The sequence below is a fragment of the Vidua chalybeata genome, chromosome 9 (assembly GCF_026979565.1).
Source record: "Vidua chalybeata isolate OUT-0048 chromosome 9, bVidCha1 merged haplotype, whole genome shotgun sequence".
Taxonomy (NCBI): Eukaryota; Metazoa; Chordata; class Aves; order Passeriformes; family Viduidae; genus Vidua; species Vidua chalybeata.
Window position 1 is genome coordinate 29,064,196 of NC_071538.1, and position 17,649 is coordinate 29,081,844.

A 17,649-nucleotide genomic window follows, 5' to 3' on the forward strand; every position below is an offset into this window, starting at 1 on the left:
CTCATTTGGCTGGAATGCTGCCATGTATTTAAGGAAACCAGAACTGCCAACACCTGGCAGCTTTGCTCGTTCACAGAAGAGATCTTAGCTCAGACTTACTATTGACAACTCACCACAAACTTCACCTGAACGCCCGCTGTGGTCCCTTGTCCCTGTACCTTTCCGCAGCACACAACCACTGTAAGCTCTGAGCAGACAACTACCTAGAGTGACTACACAATTCACTACGATTCAGTTACAAACTGGAGTTTGGTAGCAGCCGTGTCACCGCTCCTTCCTATTCTCCTGGGATCAGCTCCTGCCTGGAGGCAGAACCCTGGGAACAGACCTGGATGCAGAGTTACATGTGCAACCTGGAGACACAGCTGCACCCAGGCAGGACTGCCTCACTTTAACTCAGAGGGCATTTTATCCTGTGCTGTTTTCTTACCTTAACATGCCCTCTCTCTGGATCATAGCTGGCCAGGTTTTAGGAATGATGCATTTTAGGAACAGGCTGTTTCACAATAATGTCATATTCCAAAATACTGAACACTGTTGGCCCTGTCCCATCTCCTGGATGCTGTGCTGGCAGTAAGGCTTAGACAGAGTGGAAAGCAGCCTCCATGCGTCAGTGTGAAAAGAAAGTGAGCATAAAAGCAGGTAACTCCACAGCCTTCCCACAGTACTGGTTCTGTGACCACAGCCATGCTGGGATCAGGGCTAAGTTCTGTTACCTAAGTCTAAACTGTCCCTTCAAAGTACAACAGGCAGCTCAAAAGGGTCAAAGTCCAGCTTGGGAGAAAGGAGTGGCTTACTGGAACAGGGTGTGCTGAAGTCTGTAACATCCTGATGAACAAACCAATCTGCATTATTCAGCAGCACAGTGAGTGGGGTAGGACTCTGTGAACATGGCAGCGGTGACCCCAGACTTATCATCTTCCGCTAACTCAGCCTCCTCCACCTTGACTGCTGCAGCAGCTGGAACCTCTTCTCCTACCTGGATCTCTCCAGGGAGATGCACAGGGCCCTCTGCCTGTGCCCCCACGTAGGTGGGAGTGCTGTACTTCATGAGAATAGTCTTGAACTGCGCCAGGGGCGCGTTGGTGCGGACTCCCATGGGGTCGAAGTGGGTTCGGCTGATGCGGTATCCAGCCTCTGACAGATAGTTCAGGAACTTATTTAACCTGGGAAGAAAGGCAGCAAAACCAAACCCCTGCATTTAGAACGGACGTGGTACTGACAGGGCTGACTCAGAACAAGCTGTGTGTCAGTGTCAGACCAGGCTGGAAGGTGAAGCCACACTTACTTTGGCATGTTCATGCCCTTGATGCTGTGCCGGTGGACGTTGTAGTAGAACGGGGGGTGCTCGGCGCTGTGCTCAGCCCGCTGCCGCTTCGCTGCACTGCGCAGCACCTCCTCGCTTTTCCTCTTGCCTGCGCCACAACAAGGCCATGGAAACCACTCAGTACTCACAGGCACCCCAAAAACACCAGCAAAGCCTCAGACAGTACACACAAAAACAAAGCCACGCAGCAACTTCAGCTGTGTGCCTCCTTTTGTAAGCTGGTGTTTGCAGAGGTAAAATCGGGCCTGAATTTAATCAACAGGCCATTTTCAGTAGTAACAAATTAATTAAAGTGGCCTTCACAGAGTATTTGGCATTCTGCTTTTACCAATAAATATGATTCTGGATAAAGATAAAGTAAAATCAGTACTGGATAGGAAAAAACTCCAGAGTGCAATACTGTTAAATATACAAAAGCTACACCAAAATGCTCCACTTACCATGTACTATGTAGGATTCTGCAGAAGTATTTGATGTTCTAATATATACACCACACTCTTCTAGAATACAATTATAAGGCAAAATTAATTCTACTGTTAAGTGGCAAAATGCTTTAATTACACAGAAGGAAATAATTCAATTATTCAATAACATATTCAAATCTATGGATACACTGCTGTTAAGTAACTTATCACAGATCAGCATCTCTAAAAATCACCACAAAGCCAGTCCTCTCTGTGAACAGGCTGCCCCTTTTCTTACCTTGTTTGTTCTCATCACCAGGACTGTGGGTAGAAAAATGTTTGAGAGTTGTACACTCTGCTTCACAAATTAATGTCTTCAGAAGTGGCTGAGCTTCATCCAAGCCATACTGCACAGCCTCCAGGAGCATTCTCCTGAGGAATCCAGTGTTAAAGAGAGCTCCTGACCTATGAAACGCAAGAGAAGTCAAAGTTAAAGCTTCTTAATGGAAGCTGCTCCAAAATTCTCTTGCCCAAATTGATTAGCAATTATGTTACACTGAATTCATTTTTTTTTTGCAATGACAACAACACTGGTCTTGTTTAAAAAAATAGTAAATCAAGATCTCAAGAATAGTCATTTTATTTCTGCCCTAAGATGTTGAGAAAGTCATTCAACCCCCACAAGAAAGGTACTGTTGATTGCCGACCATTTTTAATACTGATCTGAAATGGCTAAAATACTTAACAAGATTTATTCTTGTTTCTACAAATATTAATTTCAGAGCTCCTGGAGTGACTCTCCAAACGTGTCCTGTGATGTGAACTTACCACAGAGGACCAAGAAGCACTGCTGTCTTCCCAGGCATGCTGCCGTGGCAGTCACAGGGCAGCTGCTGGTAAGGGTTTTCTGCAGCAGAAAAACAACATTTAAATTGTTTGGAAACAGCCAGCCATGCCTGTGTTACTGCACAGACAGAGAGATGCAGTGGGAGCTCACTTCAGTGAGGTATTTGGAAGGACAACAGCAGAAGTGTGACATTATTTTCACTTCTGCCAAGCAGCTCATGGTGAGATTTAGTGATTGATGACTTGATCTGTAATCAGTGTTAAAACACTGAAGAAAAGAAAAGTAACTTCCCTATGTTTCTTTCAAGACACAAGGAAAATATCTGCCTTCCTACTGTTACATAAGCAGCTGTCCAGGTTAACGTAAGTGCCAACTACAAAATCTGAAACATCAGCCAGTTACAACTGCAAAGCACAGTCCACCTACGGGTCTAAGCCCTGTGCAATTCAGACATTAAGCAAACAATTCACTTACAAATTTAAGATCTCTACCATAACACTGTACTCAGCTACTCATCCCCATCCCTAAGATTTTTATCTGACTTTTAGCAACTTTTTAATACCAGGCTCATTGTATGCTTATGCATCTGACTCTGAGCAGGGCAAAGACACCATGAGTTGACAGCAAGCTATCCAAGAGCCTTTAACTTGGAAACAAGGTTTTAGGGTTTATATTCATTCAAACCAGCATCTCCAGGAGTGCAATTTTTGTCTCCTGTCTTTGCTAACCTGTGTGTGGGGACAGCCCATTAACAATAGCAGGGGAAAGCCAGACTGCTCAGTCCACTGCATTTTAAGGAACTGAAATACAGCAGAAAAGCAATCTGACACCAAAAGCTATCCAGCTGCTGCCATCTGAAGGCACCCAATACTATCAAAGGCTACCCCTATCCTAGGGCTTTTCTTGAAGTGGCAGATCCATGGACACACCAGCTGCATCCTGCAGCTCCAGCAGCTAGAGCAGGCTGGGAGGATGTCCTGTGTAGAAACAAATCTTAGAATGGTTTGGGTTGGAAGGGACCTTAAAGCCCATCCAGTCACCCCCTGCCACCCCCTGCCATGGCAGGGACACCTTCCACTAGCTCAGGATGCTCCAAGCCCTGTCCAGCCTGGCCTTGGACACCTCCAGGGATGGGGCAGCCACAACCTGAGTGATTTGTGCCACAAATCCAGTCCATTTACAGGAAAATCCATGCAGACAACTGATCCAGCCCATGGCCACGAGACACAGCGCCCTCTCCACCTCACACATACCACTCATTGTTACAAACAAGGGAATTGCTACTAATGGGATGTAAATATAAACAAGGCACAGAACAGAGACAAATTGCAAAAGAAAAGCCATTTACCTTCCACCATATTGCCCTCTTTCTGGAAAACCCTCTCTTCACACCACTGGCAGTGGATGAGGTATCGGACCTTCTTTGCAGAGTCATCTGCAGGGGTTGGGCCCCGTAAAACTCTGACCACCACGAGAACAAAGTGTTCCAGAGCTACTGCCAGCAGCACTTCAATGCCTTTGTTACAGCGAGCTGCAGCTCTGGGGGGAGAACACACACAAAAACCAAATTGTCCTGAATTCAGCAGGCAAACACTGCCATGGACACCTGAACCTGCTGCACAGGTCTTGAGCTCATCTACTTCCTAGAGAGGGGTACTGAAGACTTGAGATCAGGAGGAAGTGTTCTTTCTGAAGTGCCTCATTTTGTGGCCTTTCTGGCAGGCCAAGCAAATCTAATTTTACTACTTCTTATCACAGCTAGAAATAGTGGTCTGCCACCTGCATCATCACACGTGCAGGGAGAGGACAAGGGAAATCTAAAAATGTTCAGCTCAGCATTTGTGTTCTGGCATTCTCAAAACCTCTGGTGATTTCATTTCCTCCTCATCTTTCCCAAGCAGTTGTCCCATCCTCTTGCCTGTACTTTTTTCTCCAATTAGGTTTTAGGTCTTCATTTCTTTAACAGACTGAATTTATTTAGGGTATCTATATGCAAATAACTGATTTCACAAGTTAGTAATCACATCCATCTTTTTAACCTCAAGTATGAGGATGTGCAGTGAACATCAGGTTCCACTGAAGCAAGTCTAACTGAAAGGCTTACCTAGAAGCCACTCAAGAAGCTTGTTTTGTATTTTAGGAAGTCCTATGGAGCTATAAAATGGCAAAATTGATAGAAAAATAGAAGAGTTTGCAAGTCTGGGTATTTTTTTTTCACATTACCATCCCACCCCGCCCCTACCCTACTGATGCATTTTTGCCTTGCCCAGTCACTAATTATTTCTAATGATTACCTAGTAGTTTTTTACCCTAATTGGAAATGGTTTAGCAGTACCTTGTGACAGCAGCAATCACAGTCCTGGCTGCCAGCTCCTTGTAGTACTCTGTTCTGACAATATTGCAGCCGTAGTGACGCAGGGCCACGTGCTGCGCCTTGGCATAGAGGGAGCTGATGTCTGTGGATGTCACTGACACAATCCCAAGGTTTCTCACGTTTCTGAAGGCAGAGTCCAGGTAATTCACAGAAGTTCCAAAGGGGTCCAAGTGGCTGAAAAGAAAGGATGCACCACTGAGAGTCTATAAATGCTCCAATGTCTGAGGAAAACACTGTTTTATAACCTTCACCTATGATTACATTTAAAACAGAAAGAAGGAACAGGACTAAAACTTCCAGCTTAGATCTGGATGTCAGTCATTAATAACATAAAAAAGTCCCATCACCTATTTTGATATTTGTATAGGGTTTGAGTGCATGCATCTATATACTCAACCTGGAAGAATCAGCCTGCTTTAATTCAAAGTTAATATGCTGTAAAATAGAGAAAAACAGGAGATGCAACTAACAGCATTTTAAGCTAAAATAAGTTAAAAAAAAAACCCCAAAACTGATTTGGTATTTCTCTTGAGCAAACAGATAATGAAGTTATAAAAAAACCCCAGCCTGGGTTAAAATTTTCATGTATTTTTATAATCCATTCTGAATGTCAAAAAGACTAATATTTTTCCAGTACCTTCTGAAACATTTAAGATTAAAGTTCTGTCCCCTCACCATTTCTGGGACAACAAAATTACATTTCAAGTGACTGCTGGTTGATTCTTTTATGATTCTAATTTCTCCAAATAATCATATACTGTGAAGTGGGATGGGGTGTGACATTACCAAACCAGAAAATTGAAAGAAACATTCAACACTTACATAAAATCAAATGATCTCAAATGCATGACAACATTGGCATCCATTTTTGTCACCTCAATGGTGTCACTGTTTTCTTCTCCATTTCCCACAGTTTCACCATTGTCTTCTTCCCTAATGTTCAGTTTCACCTTCATTTTGTTTAAATGACAATTTTCCTTAATCATTGTCACAGAATTTTCATTACAATCATTAATTGTAACTTTCACAGAACTTCTGAGGTGCTTTGCCCACTGCAATCCCATGATACCTGTGGAAAAACAGAATTTAAGGACAGTGAGATAACTGATTTTAAGAAGATCACTGAACTTTAATATTATTACAACCTTTTAAAAAGCCTTAATATTGCTTTTGACAGCTGTCTTTTTGTATGGAAACTCAGGACTCCCTGCCTAAAAAAGAAAATTATTGTGTACCTCACATTATTTTTGAGTGTGGGTTGTCAGTTATGAGTTACTGCTGCTTCCTCCTATTAGATATTAACCAAAATATTAAAGAAATGGACTTTACCAGTGGCACCAAAAGCATCCAAACATTCAATGGGTTTGCGCTCCCCAGCAAGCACAGCCAGTGCACAGAATATCAACTGCCTGGAAAATAAAAATGGCCATAGTCTGTAAGTTGAGAGAACATTTTTGCTTCCTTTTCCTTATTTATTTACCTTTAAACTAACAGTGGGATATTTAAGCTGAACTCCACTTTTTACAGGGAAGAATTGCAAATAAAAACATCAGCTGTGCTGAAAAGTTGAATTCTACAGCAAGGTATTCTTAAAGTAAGATCTACTAATTACAGGAAAAGATTTAATTACTTCAGAAATGACACTATTTCACATATAGTGGTTTTGGGTATAAATATTATTTATCAGTAAGAGTTTTCTGATGAGAAACTTTTTTCTCCTGCCCTCTGAACAGAGGTTTTGCAGGGTTGCCTTTCAAAACACAGATTTTTCCCTACCAACTCCCCACCCCTCTGATGCATCCTCCCACTCCCTGCTCTCTCACCTGTTGAGTTTCATTTTAGGATTAAAATAGGAATCTGTTTTCTGGGGTGTGGAGTGGTTGGGAAGAACCTGCACATCTGTGGCTGACTCCTTCACCACTCTGTAAGACGACTTGGGAGCACGAACTGAAACAAGTAATGGAGGCAGAAGGAAAGAATCGGTGAGAACTGTAATTAATATTAACACAGTTGGTAAATTACATTGAAAAACTGCTCCCATAAAGCAAGAGGTCTGGGTAATGCTGCAATCCAACCAGGACATGGACCAGTTTAGAAGGATGAGGGGAGAAGCAGGCAACAATTTATCTTCTAATCTCAACTGGTAAATCAGGATCATGCTCTACTGCAATTTTCTGTGGCAAAACAAGCTTTCAAATCTGACAACTGTAAGCACAGGCTGCCAATCCTATGAGCAATTCATCCCAAGTCTAAAATGTACCTAGGAACAACCAGGAAAAATTTGTACCAACTGGTTCCAGTGCTCACCCTGCCTCTCTCAGGGCTTTCAAACACACACATGGTGTATCTGCTTCACCTTCAGGGGCCCCAAGAGCTGTCAAGTGCCTACAGGATCACAAAACCTCTGGATTTCTCCTCCCCTCCTGAGGAAAAACTGCCTCATGCATTTTGTTAAAAAATGCTAAATGGGCCATTCTTTACTCACAGCTCTGAAGGCAAGCACACAGACATCAATGTATTTCATAGCACAAAATCTATAAAGATTTGGAATGTGGTACTCCTATCACTTCTCAGACATTCAAACTGATGCCCAGGCATCAAACTACTGGCATTCCAATTATTTAAAATGTTTTTAACCTAGATTATGCAAGTTAGAAACCAACATCTCATTCTGGACAAAGGTAGGATTGCAATTTACCAAAGAACTACTGACACCTCCATCATGACTTTCTGAGACTGAAAAAACATTACCTTGTTTTGGGAACCCAGGCTGGTGCAGTCTGGATGAAAAGATAAGGATTTTTATATTGCAGAAAGATTTACTCCAGACTTTTTTTTTTCTGTGGATGCCACGTCCTCACTCTTTTGGAGACACACAAGCTGGTACTTACAACATTAAAGGTGTGTGGAACACTAATTATCTCAATAAGAACACAGTAACTGGTCAATGCAACACTAAATCACAACTCTGCTACACCTCTGATGAAACAAAAGTTCTGAAATATTAAGGGCAGATTTTTCAGTAGAAAGGCTAAATCTGTTTCTGAATTTTTCCTGTGTCTCCCACCCCTTGTCACAGTTATTGCATGTGGTGTATGACAGAAAAAGACTGAATGTTTCCTGCCAGCCAGAGCTCACCTGTGATAAACCTCGGCTCAGTCTCTCCTTTATTCACGTGACGATTAATGTGACCTATCATGTCAGTTCTTCGTGCTATAGTCGCTGAGCAGATGATACAGTGGTAATGAGCTCCCATCTTTGACAATGTCTGTAAAATAGTGTCTTTTATGTAGTTTCAGAATACATAAAGCATGCCTGAAGTAGAACTGAACACAGGCATATGAGAAGTCATCTGCATGTTACCTCTAGAGCACTCAAAACATCTGGAATCTACAGCCAGAGCTGATGTAGGCAGCTGCCCCCCCAATGAGAGAAGTACAACCACATGCAGCTACCCAAGGGTTCTACCACACATCCTGGACCAACAAGCTTTTGGCATCCTACACAGAGGAGCAAGCTGTATTTGGCAACTCAGCAGATCTCAAAAGTTCCCCTCAGTCACCCAATTCCCTCACTGTGTACAGTAACAAGAATTTCTGTGATTCAGCATTTTTACCTGGTCTCCAACAACGTTGGGTTTTACTGGCCGACAGGGCAAGTGACAGATGCACATTCTGTACCCTGGAAAACAAATGCCATCCCAGAACAGTAAATGAACAGCATGTCTGTGCCTGCACCACATGCTCTCACTTCAGATTTCACCAGACAGCAACAAGAGAACATCACCAATTATCTGGTACATTCACTCTCTGCACAGGGAAATTTATCAGCTAATTATACACTTTAAACTTTAAAATGCAAATAATTTAAAATTTATTAAAATAAGTCTCTGAGCATCTTATAAAGCTACACCAAGTCTCCAGTTCAAAAATACCTGTGAGTCTTTCACAAAAAGTTACCTGGCTAAGACTTGTGTGAAGACTCCTATAAACATACGTTGCACAGCTAAAGAAAACCAAATGAGATACCTGATACTCTAGTTGGAATATTTATTGTTCAACTTGATCTTGCCCATCCTCTAAATAGTCACTTCATTTCCCACAAACCCATACACCTGGATTTTTAAAAAACACACACTACTCACTTTATTTTCCCTCCTAAACTTCTTGCAGGGATTTTAATGCATCTTACAAGCAGATCACAGAGTTTATTAAAAAACCATTAAAGCTACTAAATACTGATACAACATAAAGACTTCAAGGGTTTATCAGAACCCATGGGATCTTCATGATCCACCAAAATTGATCACCAGTGTGTCTGATTATTATTAATATATAACTAGAACTTTTATTGAAGTACTTTTCATTACACACATATTTTAAATTTTATGGTCATTTTCATGACATGCCAAGCAATTATTGGTGTTTTTCTAAAGAGAAAATGCACAATTGTAACCATTCTGGCTGGAGAAGAATGGAGTTCTTCCACATTTACATTTTACATCCCACCTCAAAATTCATTCTGTCAAAATATGGTTCTAATTCAGAGATGGTAACAAAATGCTTAAGTCAAGGGGAATTTTGGAAGATGAAACACAGAACATACCCACAATTTCTTCTAGTATTTACTATTCAAACCCAGTTGCCATTACCTTCAAATTCAACAGAAACCTTCCAGTGCAAATTCTGCAAGTGACGATGGAGTTTGTGGCTATAGCAAGCTTTGAACTTCTCTTCAGGACACAATGGACAAGGCTTCCTTTCATCTGAAAATACAATTAAAATTGAGAAACATGAAATGCAGTTACCACTTGTGTTAGCTGAGATGTAGGCCAAGAGAAAAAAAAAGGCTGAAAGTAAAATCAACATGAGGTAGAAATGAATTCCTCAGGGAACATTCCATTTCATGCACAAACTTCAAATTTATGCGTTGCCTCTTTCTGCTTCATAGAATATAGACCAAAATCACTATAGCTTTAAAAAATATTAACCTCTACAACTTTTGGGTTTTGGTTTCTAGTATTTTTTACTTCAGCAACATGAAGCTAATGAAACTTCTGAAAAGTACTGAGGAACAACAGAACTTTACAGATGACATGCAAAGACTTGAAATGTTTAAAAAAACCCACCAAACCAACACCCCCAACAAATCGAGAGGTTAGAAAAAATATTTTGTTGTTCTAACTCCTAGATCTTTCGGACAAAACAAGCAGCTGATATCTATTTAAGCTGCAAAATAAGGCAGTGTACCCTATATAAAATAATTTTGAAACATATAATTCTTGAAAAACCTGCATGTGAGACACAAAAAGCAAAGGCAAGGCTGTGCAATGCAGGTGTTAAAGCCCTTGAAGCAGTAACCTGAATAAAAACTAGCTAAATGTCAAACAACCTCTCAGGTAGAATTTAGGAGAGGAACAAGAGAATAAATCATAAAGTCCTTTTTTACAAAACCCCTCATCTTTAAATATCATAAATATATGTAGTGTGATAAAGATAAAATCTAAAGGAAAATGTAAATACCTGTAACACGAAGATCTGTCTTCTGGGACACTACTGTGTAAAACTCACCTTCTCTCAGGTCAGCCAGTTTCTCTAGATCAGCAAGGTGTCTCTGAATTGAAATATGTTTGTCTAAAAAAAAATCCAGAAATATTTAGAAGTTAAACATTCTTAGTTTAAAAACTGCTTTTAGTTTATTGCTACTTTTCTATGCCACATATCAAATCTAACACTGTTAGAGAATGACTGCAGTAGCGACTGAAATACTTGTTTTTGTTGTTTTACTTCCATGGCAGCGCAAATGACTGCAAAAATTATCCCCAGAGTAGCTGTTTAATAAGATGCATATATTTTCATATATTTCTACTTCGTCTTAATACTGACACACAAATTTTCTAAGATGGAGAGACCCTAATTGAAAAACAACAGCTGAAAAGATCAAGTCACATTCCCTTTACACCTGATGCTGTCTCAGCATTGTTAGTGAATGCAAATCATGCACAAAAGCAGTACAAAAATATCATATGAACTCACTGGCAAAACTAAATATCAACTATAAGTGGACCAAATTTAAGAACAATTATTCACTGTAGAGCCAGGATACATTAAATTCTACCATTTTTTCCTTCCCTTAGTAAAGAACCATTAGTAAACCATTTAACCTTTAAATCAACCACCTGATTTTTCAACTTATCAGTCAGAATTTGCCAATACCAAGAAAATTAGGTTGAAATCTGCTTTATTGATTCCAGCACACAGAACTTCCCAGTCCACTGTAACACAGATTCTGTAGCAACTTTAAGCTTTACAACGTTTTTACAGCACAAATCTTCAGGTTTTCTTATGCCAGACAAAGCAACTGATCCACGTGGTCAGGATACAGAGGTGAGTTTTAAAATGAGATTTCACACACTCCCTTTACCTTTCCTACCCAGTATTTCTACCTTTCCTCCAGCACACAGCACAAACATTAAGAGTTTATTAACAAACCTCGTGGGTAATCAGATGATACATCCAAAATATTGCTATCAGATTCCCTTGGGTGTTCTTCCTCTGCTCCTTTGTCTTCAGCTTCCAATTCTGACTCGGGAATTTTCACATCAACGTTGTTGCTTTTCACGTTTTCAGAGATCACCAAACCATCTTAAAATCAAACAAAGACACAGTAAAGGTGTCGTTGATGTAACTGAACTATACAAACATGTTCATTTATTCCCAATAATCTGGTGCTGACTACAAACATGAAGGAAAAAAAAAATGTAGGATATTAGGAGATGAATTTTCACTCCAATTATCCTTGGAAACTACTGTGGAATAATGTCACCTGGACAGCTGAAATGACTATTCACACATCAGTATCAGATGTTTAAGATGAACGAAATAACATTTACACTGCTGTTTTCTGGCAGGATGCAGTGAAGCAAGGCAAAGCAGGCAAGGAAGAGCTCCAAATTCTCCTGACAATTTGCTATCAGCTAAAAAAAGTTTGGTAACGGCTTAGTTCATGAATCACACAGTATGAAAGAAGGGACTTAGGCAGGAATTTGCTATCAGCAGAGGCAGAGATGAGGGGAAGTGCTGGTGCCATCAGCACTTGCAAATGAATTACTCCCGGGGCAGTACAGATGGGCCTGGTAAAGAATTTCAAGCATTTCAAGAGGCTGAGAGATGGGGCAATAAAATGAGAATGAGAATAGTCAAACCCGGGGAAAATAACTGAAGGAAAAGGTGGAAATCCCCAGGTGTGGTCCGACCCCTCTCCAAGGAATATAAGGAATCACTAGGAAAGGATTCAGAAAGCCACATAAATCTATCTATAAATATTGTCCCGCTCCCAGCAAGATTCCAGGGGATAGGTGGGACTAGTGAAGTTTCAACCATGGGTAACAAGAAACAAAGCTCTGGCATTGCTTTGCAACTACTGAGAAGCAACAGAGCATGCCAAGGCTTTTCAGCCTGGATGGGACAGACAGGAGGTGCAGAGAGAGCACAAAAGGCAGCCACGAGCTGTCTGTCCTGACACAGAAACTGGGATGCGCCTCATGGAGAAAATATGAACCTACAAACTGGTTTGTGTTGGAAGTTATTTCCAGAGGATGCAGGAATGGATGGTTGTTCTCTGGATGTGGAGGGACCAATCTGGGATAGTGGAAGGTGTCCCTGCCCATAGCAGGGGCTGGAACAGGATGGGCTTTAAGGCTCCTTCCAACCCAAACCATTCTACGATTCTCTGATTTCGCTGGTCTTCCCTATCCACCTATTTCTGACCAAAAGTTAAGACAGGCTGGAAGGATCTTACAGCAGTTCTTCAGATTCCCCGGCCTACTTTTGTTTGTTTTCTTTTAAACATTGCTGTTGGGTAAAAATACCTGTTATTATGAAAACTGACAGAGAAAATGGCAGGAATACCACAAGACAGGGGCTCAAAAACCTGAAAAAACAGAAGCACAGAGTAAAATTATTCTACCTATTTTAAAATCTATCAGGAGGTGCATTGCTACGAAGAGATTGTTGCTGTGCTTCTCACAGACCTGTTTTAAGATGACAACTCCCCTAAGAAAGATTTGCATGGAGCCTACTGCTCCACTGAAAAGTTGCAGGATTCCTGGTGATAGTTTCTACATGTTTTATTAATATAAAGATAGAAATAAAACGAGTAAGTAAAAGCAAGTTTAGTAAGGAATCCCTAACAACTATTGATTAGTTGCAGGGAAAGTGGAAACAGTTATAAAAATGTATAGCAAGAGTGCAGCAGTGTCAAAAAACAGCAGAGTTGGACAGTCTGCATCTTCAGAGCACGTGCAGAATGGTTGAAAAGGATAATATGCATATATGTAAAAAAAGCTAGTTAATATGTACATGTAGAAGGAGAGAGGTAAAATTGCACAGTGAATGATGAAGAAAGGCAGGCTGCTACCGAACCCAGACCTCAGGATTTTTTAAATGCCCACCAGGAATCACTGATCACACACAAACAGAATAACGCTTCTTCAAAGAGCCTGAAGTACACTTACACGAGAGAAAATACTAATTAGAAGCGTCAGTTCACGCCAACCGTAAGGCTGCAGCAGCAAAGGGCTGGCAGCGAGGCGTACCTGGGGAGCTGGAAGCCCAGCAAAACCAATTTACAGAATCCCAGAGCGGGTCAGGTCGGAAGGACCACGGCGGTCCAACCTCCCTGCTCCAGCAGGCTCGTCCTGGAGTACACGGCGCAAACACGTTTTGGTTTAAAAATCTGCGAGGAAAGATGCGCGGCTGAGCCCGCGCGGCCCACGCCGCACTTCGGGCTCCCCAGGGGACCTCATGGAATAATAAATGATCCCCAAAGACAAAGTATCGGTAGGTTTGGGGAAGAAAGAAGCGACAGGAGCGCGGGTTCCAGCGTAGCGAGGCCCGGCGGGAACACGCGTGGCCCCGCACCGCGCTGGGAAAACGGGAGAACCGGGAGCCTGCGCCTCCCAGGGCTCCCCGGCGCAGGCGGACAGAGACGGGAAGCGGCCCCGGATTGTAATTCAAACCCGGCCGGGGTGTAAATTCAAACCCGCCCGAGCTCCGCATGGCTCCCGCCCGCCCTCAGCCCCAGCACTGAGGGCCCGGCTCCCCGCACCCGCCCGAGCCCCGCCCGCTCTCACTGAGCGCCGCCGACTCGCCGCCGCCTTCATGGTCATGGTCATGGTTATGGTTTTCCTCCTCCTCCTCCTCTTCCTCCTTCTGCTCCTGCCGCCGCCCCAGCGCTGCCTCCGCCGCCTCCAGCGCTGCCTCCGCCGCCTCTAGCGCTGCCATGTTCCCGCCGCGGAGCCCGCACGCCGAGAGAGACCAGCTCCGCCTACACCTCCCAGGCGCGCCCGGGCCGGCCCGGCGCGCACCGCGGCGGAGGAGGAGCCACGCCGGGGCCGGGGCCGGGGCTGGGGCCGGGGCAGCGGGGCCGCCGCGCCGGGCACGGCCCGAGCCGCCCGAACGGCCCCGACAGCCGCGGGGCCCGCCGGGGAGCGGCCGAGCGGGGTGAGGCGGCGCCGCACGGCGTCCTGTGAGGAGGGAGGAAGGGAAGGGAAATGGACGGAAGGAAGGGGAGCTGTGTTGGCAGCGCCCCGGCTGCCTTGCGGGCCCCCGGGCTGTCCCCTCGGAGGGAGTGAGGCAGGAGGCTGCCGCCCCTCAGCCCCCCGCGAGAGGCTCCTTCAGAGCCCGGTGCTGCCCGCGCCTCAGGGCGGAGCCGGGCCCGGGCTCCCCTGCTCGGGTCCGGGATCTGGGCATCGCCTCGCTGGGAGCTCCGGGTGAAGCCTTCCACAGCTCCCCTGAACTTCCTGTTGTGTGCGCTGTTGGTGTGGCGGGGCTGCTGCGGGATGTCACTGTCATTCCTGTAACTCCTCCATCCTCGGGACGGGCCGAAGGTGACAGTCACAGCTTCGGCTGGGCTGGAAGAGCCCTCCAAGCCCATCGAGTCCAAGCTGTGCCCGATCCCCACCAGCTCAGAGCACCACGTCCAGGCCTTCTTTGGACACCTGAAGGGATGGGGACTCTAACACCGCCCTGGGCAGCCTCTGACAATGTCCGATGGTCTTAAAACTTGCTTATACGACTTAGTATTGAAGAATGCTAGTTTTTGATTGCTGGTACAAAATAGGTGTCTCTGGGGAGGTGTAATTGCTGTCCTTTCTGCTCTGGTGTTCCCCTCAGATGTGAATAATTAATTAACCCTGTTGATATCTGCTGTGGCTCTGTAATGAGAAAACAAAAGAGGACTATTATAAAGTATTTTTCTCTGTGCAGTTAAAACTTATTTTTATCTCATCTGGATCTAAAAACTTCAAACAAGCAGTAAAGACAATACACTTCTTTTTCATAGGATTTGAAGATGTCTAAAAAGAAGCTGAAGAAATTATCTGGAAAGGAAGTCTCTTTGGATGGCCAGGATGACAAAGTAGGAGCAGAAATATTATTACTTTTATATCTTAATTCAACCTCCTACATTCAAGGAAACATTGTTTAGCAGTCTTGTGGTAGAAGGATGAATCCAGTCTCAAGACAGCATCATAAAGAGCAGCAGGAGGGTTGAATTGGGCAGATAAATGTGTTTTTCTTCAGATGCTGTGAGTAGTATGGGTATCAGAAAATAAGAGACTTTTTCATTTCAGTATATCTTTCTGTTTGAGGAAAGTTGGGTTTAATACTGGTCTTGAAACCAGTGCAGCTTTCTTGGACTGTTCTGTGTCTTGGATCATATATCCTAATTTTCTAATTAATCACAAATTGTACTTTTGGTGAGCGACTCAAACATTTCTTTGTAGCCACTGAGACATAAATTAATGACCAAAATTCTCAGCATATTCTAGTGCATACTTGTATCTAGTGAGTCAGTTTCACTGAATCACTTTTAAAATGCAGGTGCTACCAGAGTTGTCACCTTTTGGTCATAATTGTGTGTAGCTTCCTATTTTTTTTTATTGTTTATGTCCACTTCTGAGAAGTTACTTGCTCTCAGAAGTGCAATACACAGTTGATAAATCAGTAGTTTATTAAATCCACACTTAAATTTGCTAGATTTTTTCCCTGTTGGATTTTTCAAGGAATACGTATAAAATAAATACTGTCTTCTCAACAACTTTTTGCAACTGTTAATAAATGAGCATGATTACGGCCTTATGAATGGAATTATTGATGTTAGAAGTTTTCTGATCATAGAGAAAATGTTGTTCAAAGTCAAATGTTTGTAACTGTTATTTCTTGCCCTGATTTCCTTACTATTATTCAATTTGTCTTCTAAAATTAACTTATCCTAAGATCCTTTATTGTATGGGTTTTTTTTTACTTTTGTAATACAAAGGGTAAACACTTGGCTTAAGCCTCATACTGTAGCTTATTGCCATTGCTAATGCCTCACCAGTTTGAAGAATACAGCTTTAACAGCAAAAAAGACAAGGAAATCTCTTGACAGGAGCAAGTGATCCCAGCATGGGTGGGAGGTGTCTTATACCCCAAACTGATTGTGCTGGGAGGAGAGGAACAGTAAGAAAATTTGCTTATGATAATTAAATTAAGTGAAAACTTTTGAGAAAAGGAGGAGGAGATAGGTTGAAAAGAAATATTAGAAATGTCATGAAAACTCATGGTTGTTGGGGAATAGGCCTTGAAGGGAGAAATGAGCAGCTGGAAATGGGTTTGTTATCACCAGAAGTTGTCTCAGCAGCATCATGAGCTCCACCTGCCCCAAGGGAGCTCCTTCACTGCTTTCCAGCTGCTGGGGACAGCAGGGGGATGTTCCCAGGGGGAGCCTTTGGAATTGTCTGGCGTTCTGTTTGTTCTTTGCATTGCTGGTATTGGTCCTGCAGCTCCAGAACAAACCACAGGCAGAAGTTCTCAGAACTGCCTTAATTTAGGACTCCCCTGGTTTCTGCAAGCCTTTGATTTTTGCATTAAGTGCTCTCCAGTGTGGAAATAAACCAGCTAAGGTAGGAAAAATCACTGCAGCAGTGACCTAATGGCCTCACTGAATCAGCAGGCCCCAGTTACTGAAGGGGTGAATTATTTGTGAAAGGATGAACTGTCTGGAGTTTCCTTATCCAAATAATCCATGTGTTACTGTTCTCTTTTGTAACTTCCTACACCCCGCTGTGGTTTTGGGAAAATAACCCAGAGATGTATAAAAACTACAAGTGGACACATGATTTTACCTGAGTGAGTGCCTGTGAATTGATCATGGTAGGAATGTTACTATCTCAGATCTGTAATTGTCACTGCTGTAGTGGACCCTGTTGAATCACTTTGTAAGCATTAAAGTGCTCCATGATTAAATCATGAAGTGCTGCTAAACCCTTTGCACCCTTACCTTTGCATGCACATCCTTGGCACCCTTTGACCTTAGGGTTTCTCTAAGCAGCCAAACCACCCAGTTTTGACATTGTCTTATGAAGGTTTTTTTTTTTCCAACTGCAGTTTCCTCTGTAAGCCCCTGAATTTTTTTTTCAGAACTCTGAAGACACAAGATCTTACAAGCATACTGCGAAAGGGGAAACAGAACTTCAGAGGTAAATTCTCAATCTGTCATTAAATAGAACTATTTAAAAATATAATAATCACAGGCCATTTAATGCTGAAGACTTTTTTTCAACCTGTTCACCAGATAAAATATGGTATTTCTTTGGATATTTTAAACCTAGTGTACAGTAAATGTAATTACTGAGTATTTTCTCTGCTCTTAT

The 17,649-nt window shown here is 42.8% G+C and overlaps 2 protein-coding genes across 3 annotated transcripts in view; one reads left to right on the forward strand and one right to left on the reverse strand.

The window, feature by feature from the left end:
- TRMT1L (tRNA methyltransferase 1 like) lies at positions 1-14,236 on the reverse strand. Of its 2 annotated transcripts, none has more exons than XM_053949891.1 (16): positions 14,086-14,236; positions 11,444-11,596; positions 10,523-10,585; positions 9,604-9,717; positions 8,569-8,633; positions 8,091-8,220; positions 6,776-6,899; positions 6,282-6,361; positions 5,775-6,021; positions 4,914-5,126; positions 3,927-4,117; positions 2,560-2,638; positions 2,030-2,196; positions 1,768-1,827; positions 1,289-1,415; positions 1-1,166 (listed from the first exon to the last, which is right to left on the reverse strand). In XM_053949891.1, the coding sequence occupies exons 1-16, from the start codon at positions 14,234-14,236 to the stop codon at positions 851-853; spliced, it is 2,280 nt and encodes a 759-aa protein (XP_053805866.1). In that variant the 3' UTR covers positions 1-850. The 2 variants fall into 2 exon arrangements, with proteins under 2 accessions (XP_053805866.1, XP_053805865.1); XM_053949890.1 differs by having other exon boundaries at positions 10,475-10,585.
- The window catches only part of SWT1 (SWT1 RNA endoribonuclease homolog), a 25,557-nt gene continuing 22,142 nt past the window's right edge, over positions 14,235-17,649 (forward strand). Inside the window, 4 exon segments of the mRNA XM_053949888.1 lie at positions 14,235-14,342; positions 14,345-14,455; positions 15,297-15,371; positions 17,417-17,475. Of these exon segments, the coding sequence (XP_053805863.1) occupies positions 14,235-14,342; positions 14,345-14,455; positions 15,297-15,371; positions 17,417-17,475 (353 nt within the window).

Bases quoted from the DNA above. Each gene is read 5' to 3' on its own strand.
- TRMT1L (XM_053949890.1), bottom strand. From the start codon at position 14,236: ATGGCAGCGCTAGAGGCGGCGGAGGCAGCGCTGGAGGCGGCGGAGGCA. The intron at 9,718-10,474 runs GTATTTACATTT...TTGTATTTTCAG, and splicing joins GACAGATCTTCGTGTTACAG to ATGAAAGGAAGCCTTGTCCA. The intron at 1,167-1,288 runs GTAAGTGTGGCT...CTTTCTTCCCAG, and splicing joins AAGGGCATGAACATGCCAAA to GTTAAATAAGTTCCTGAACT.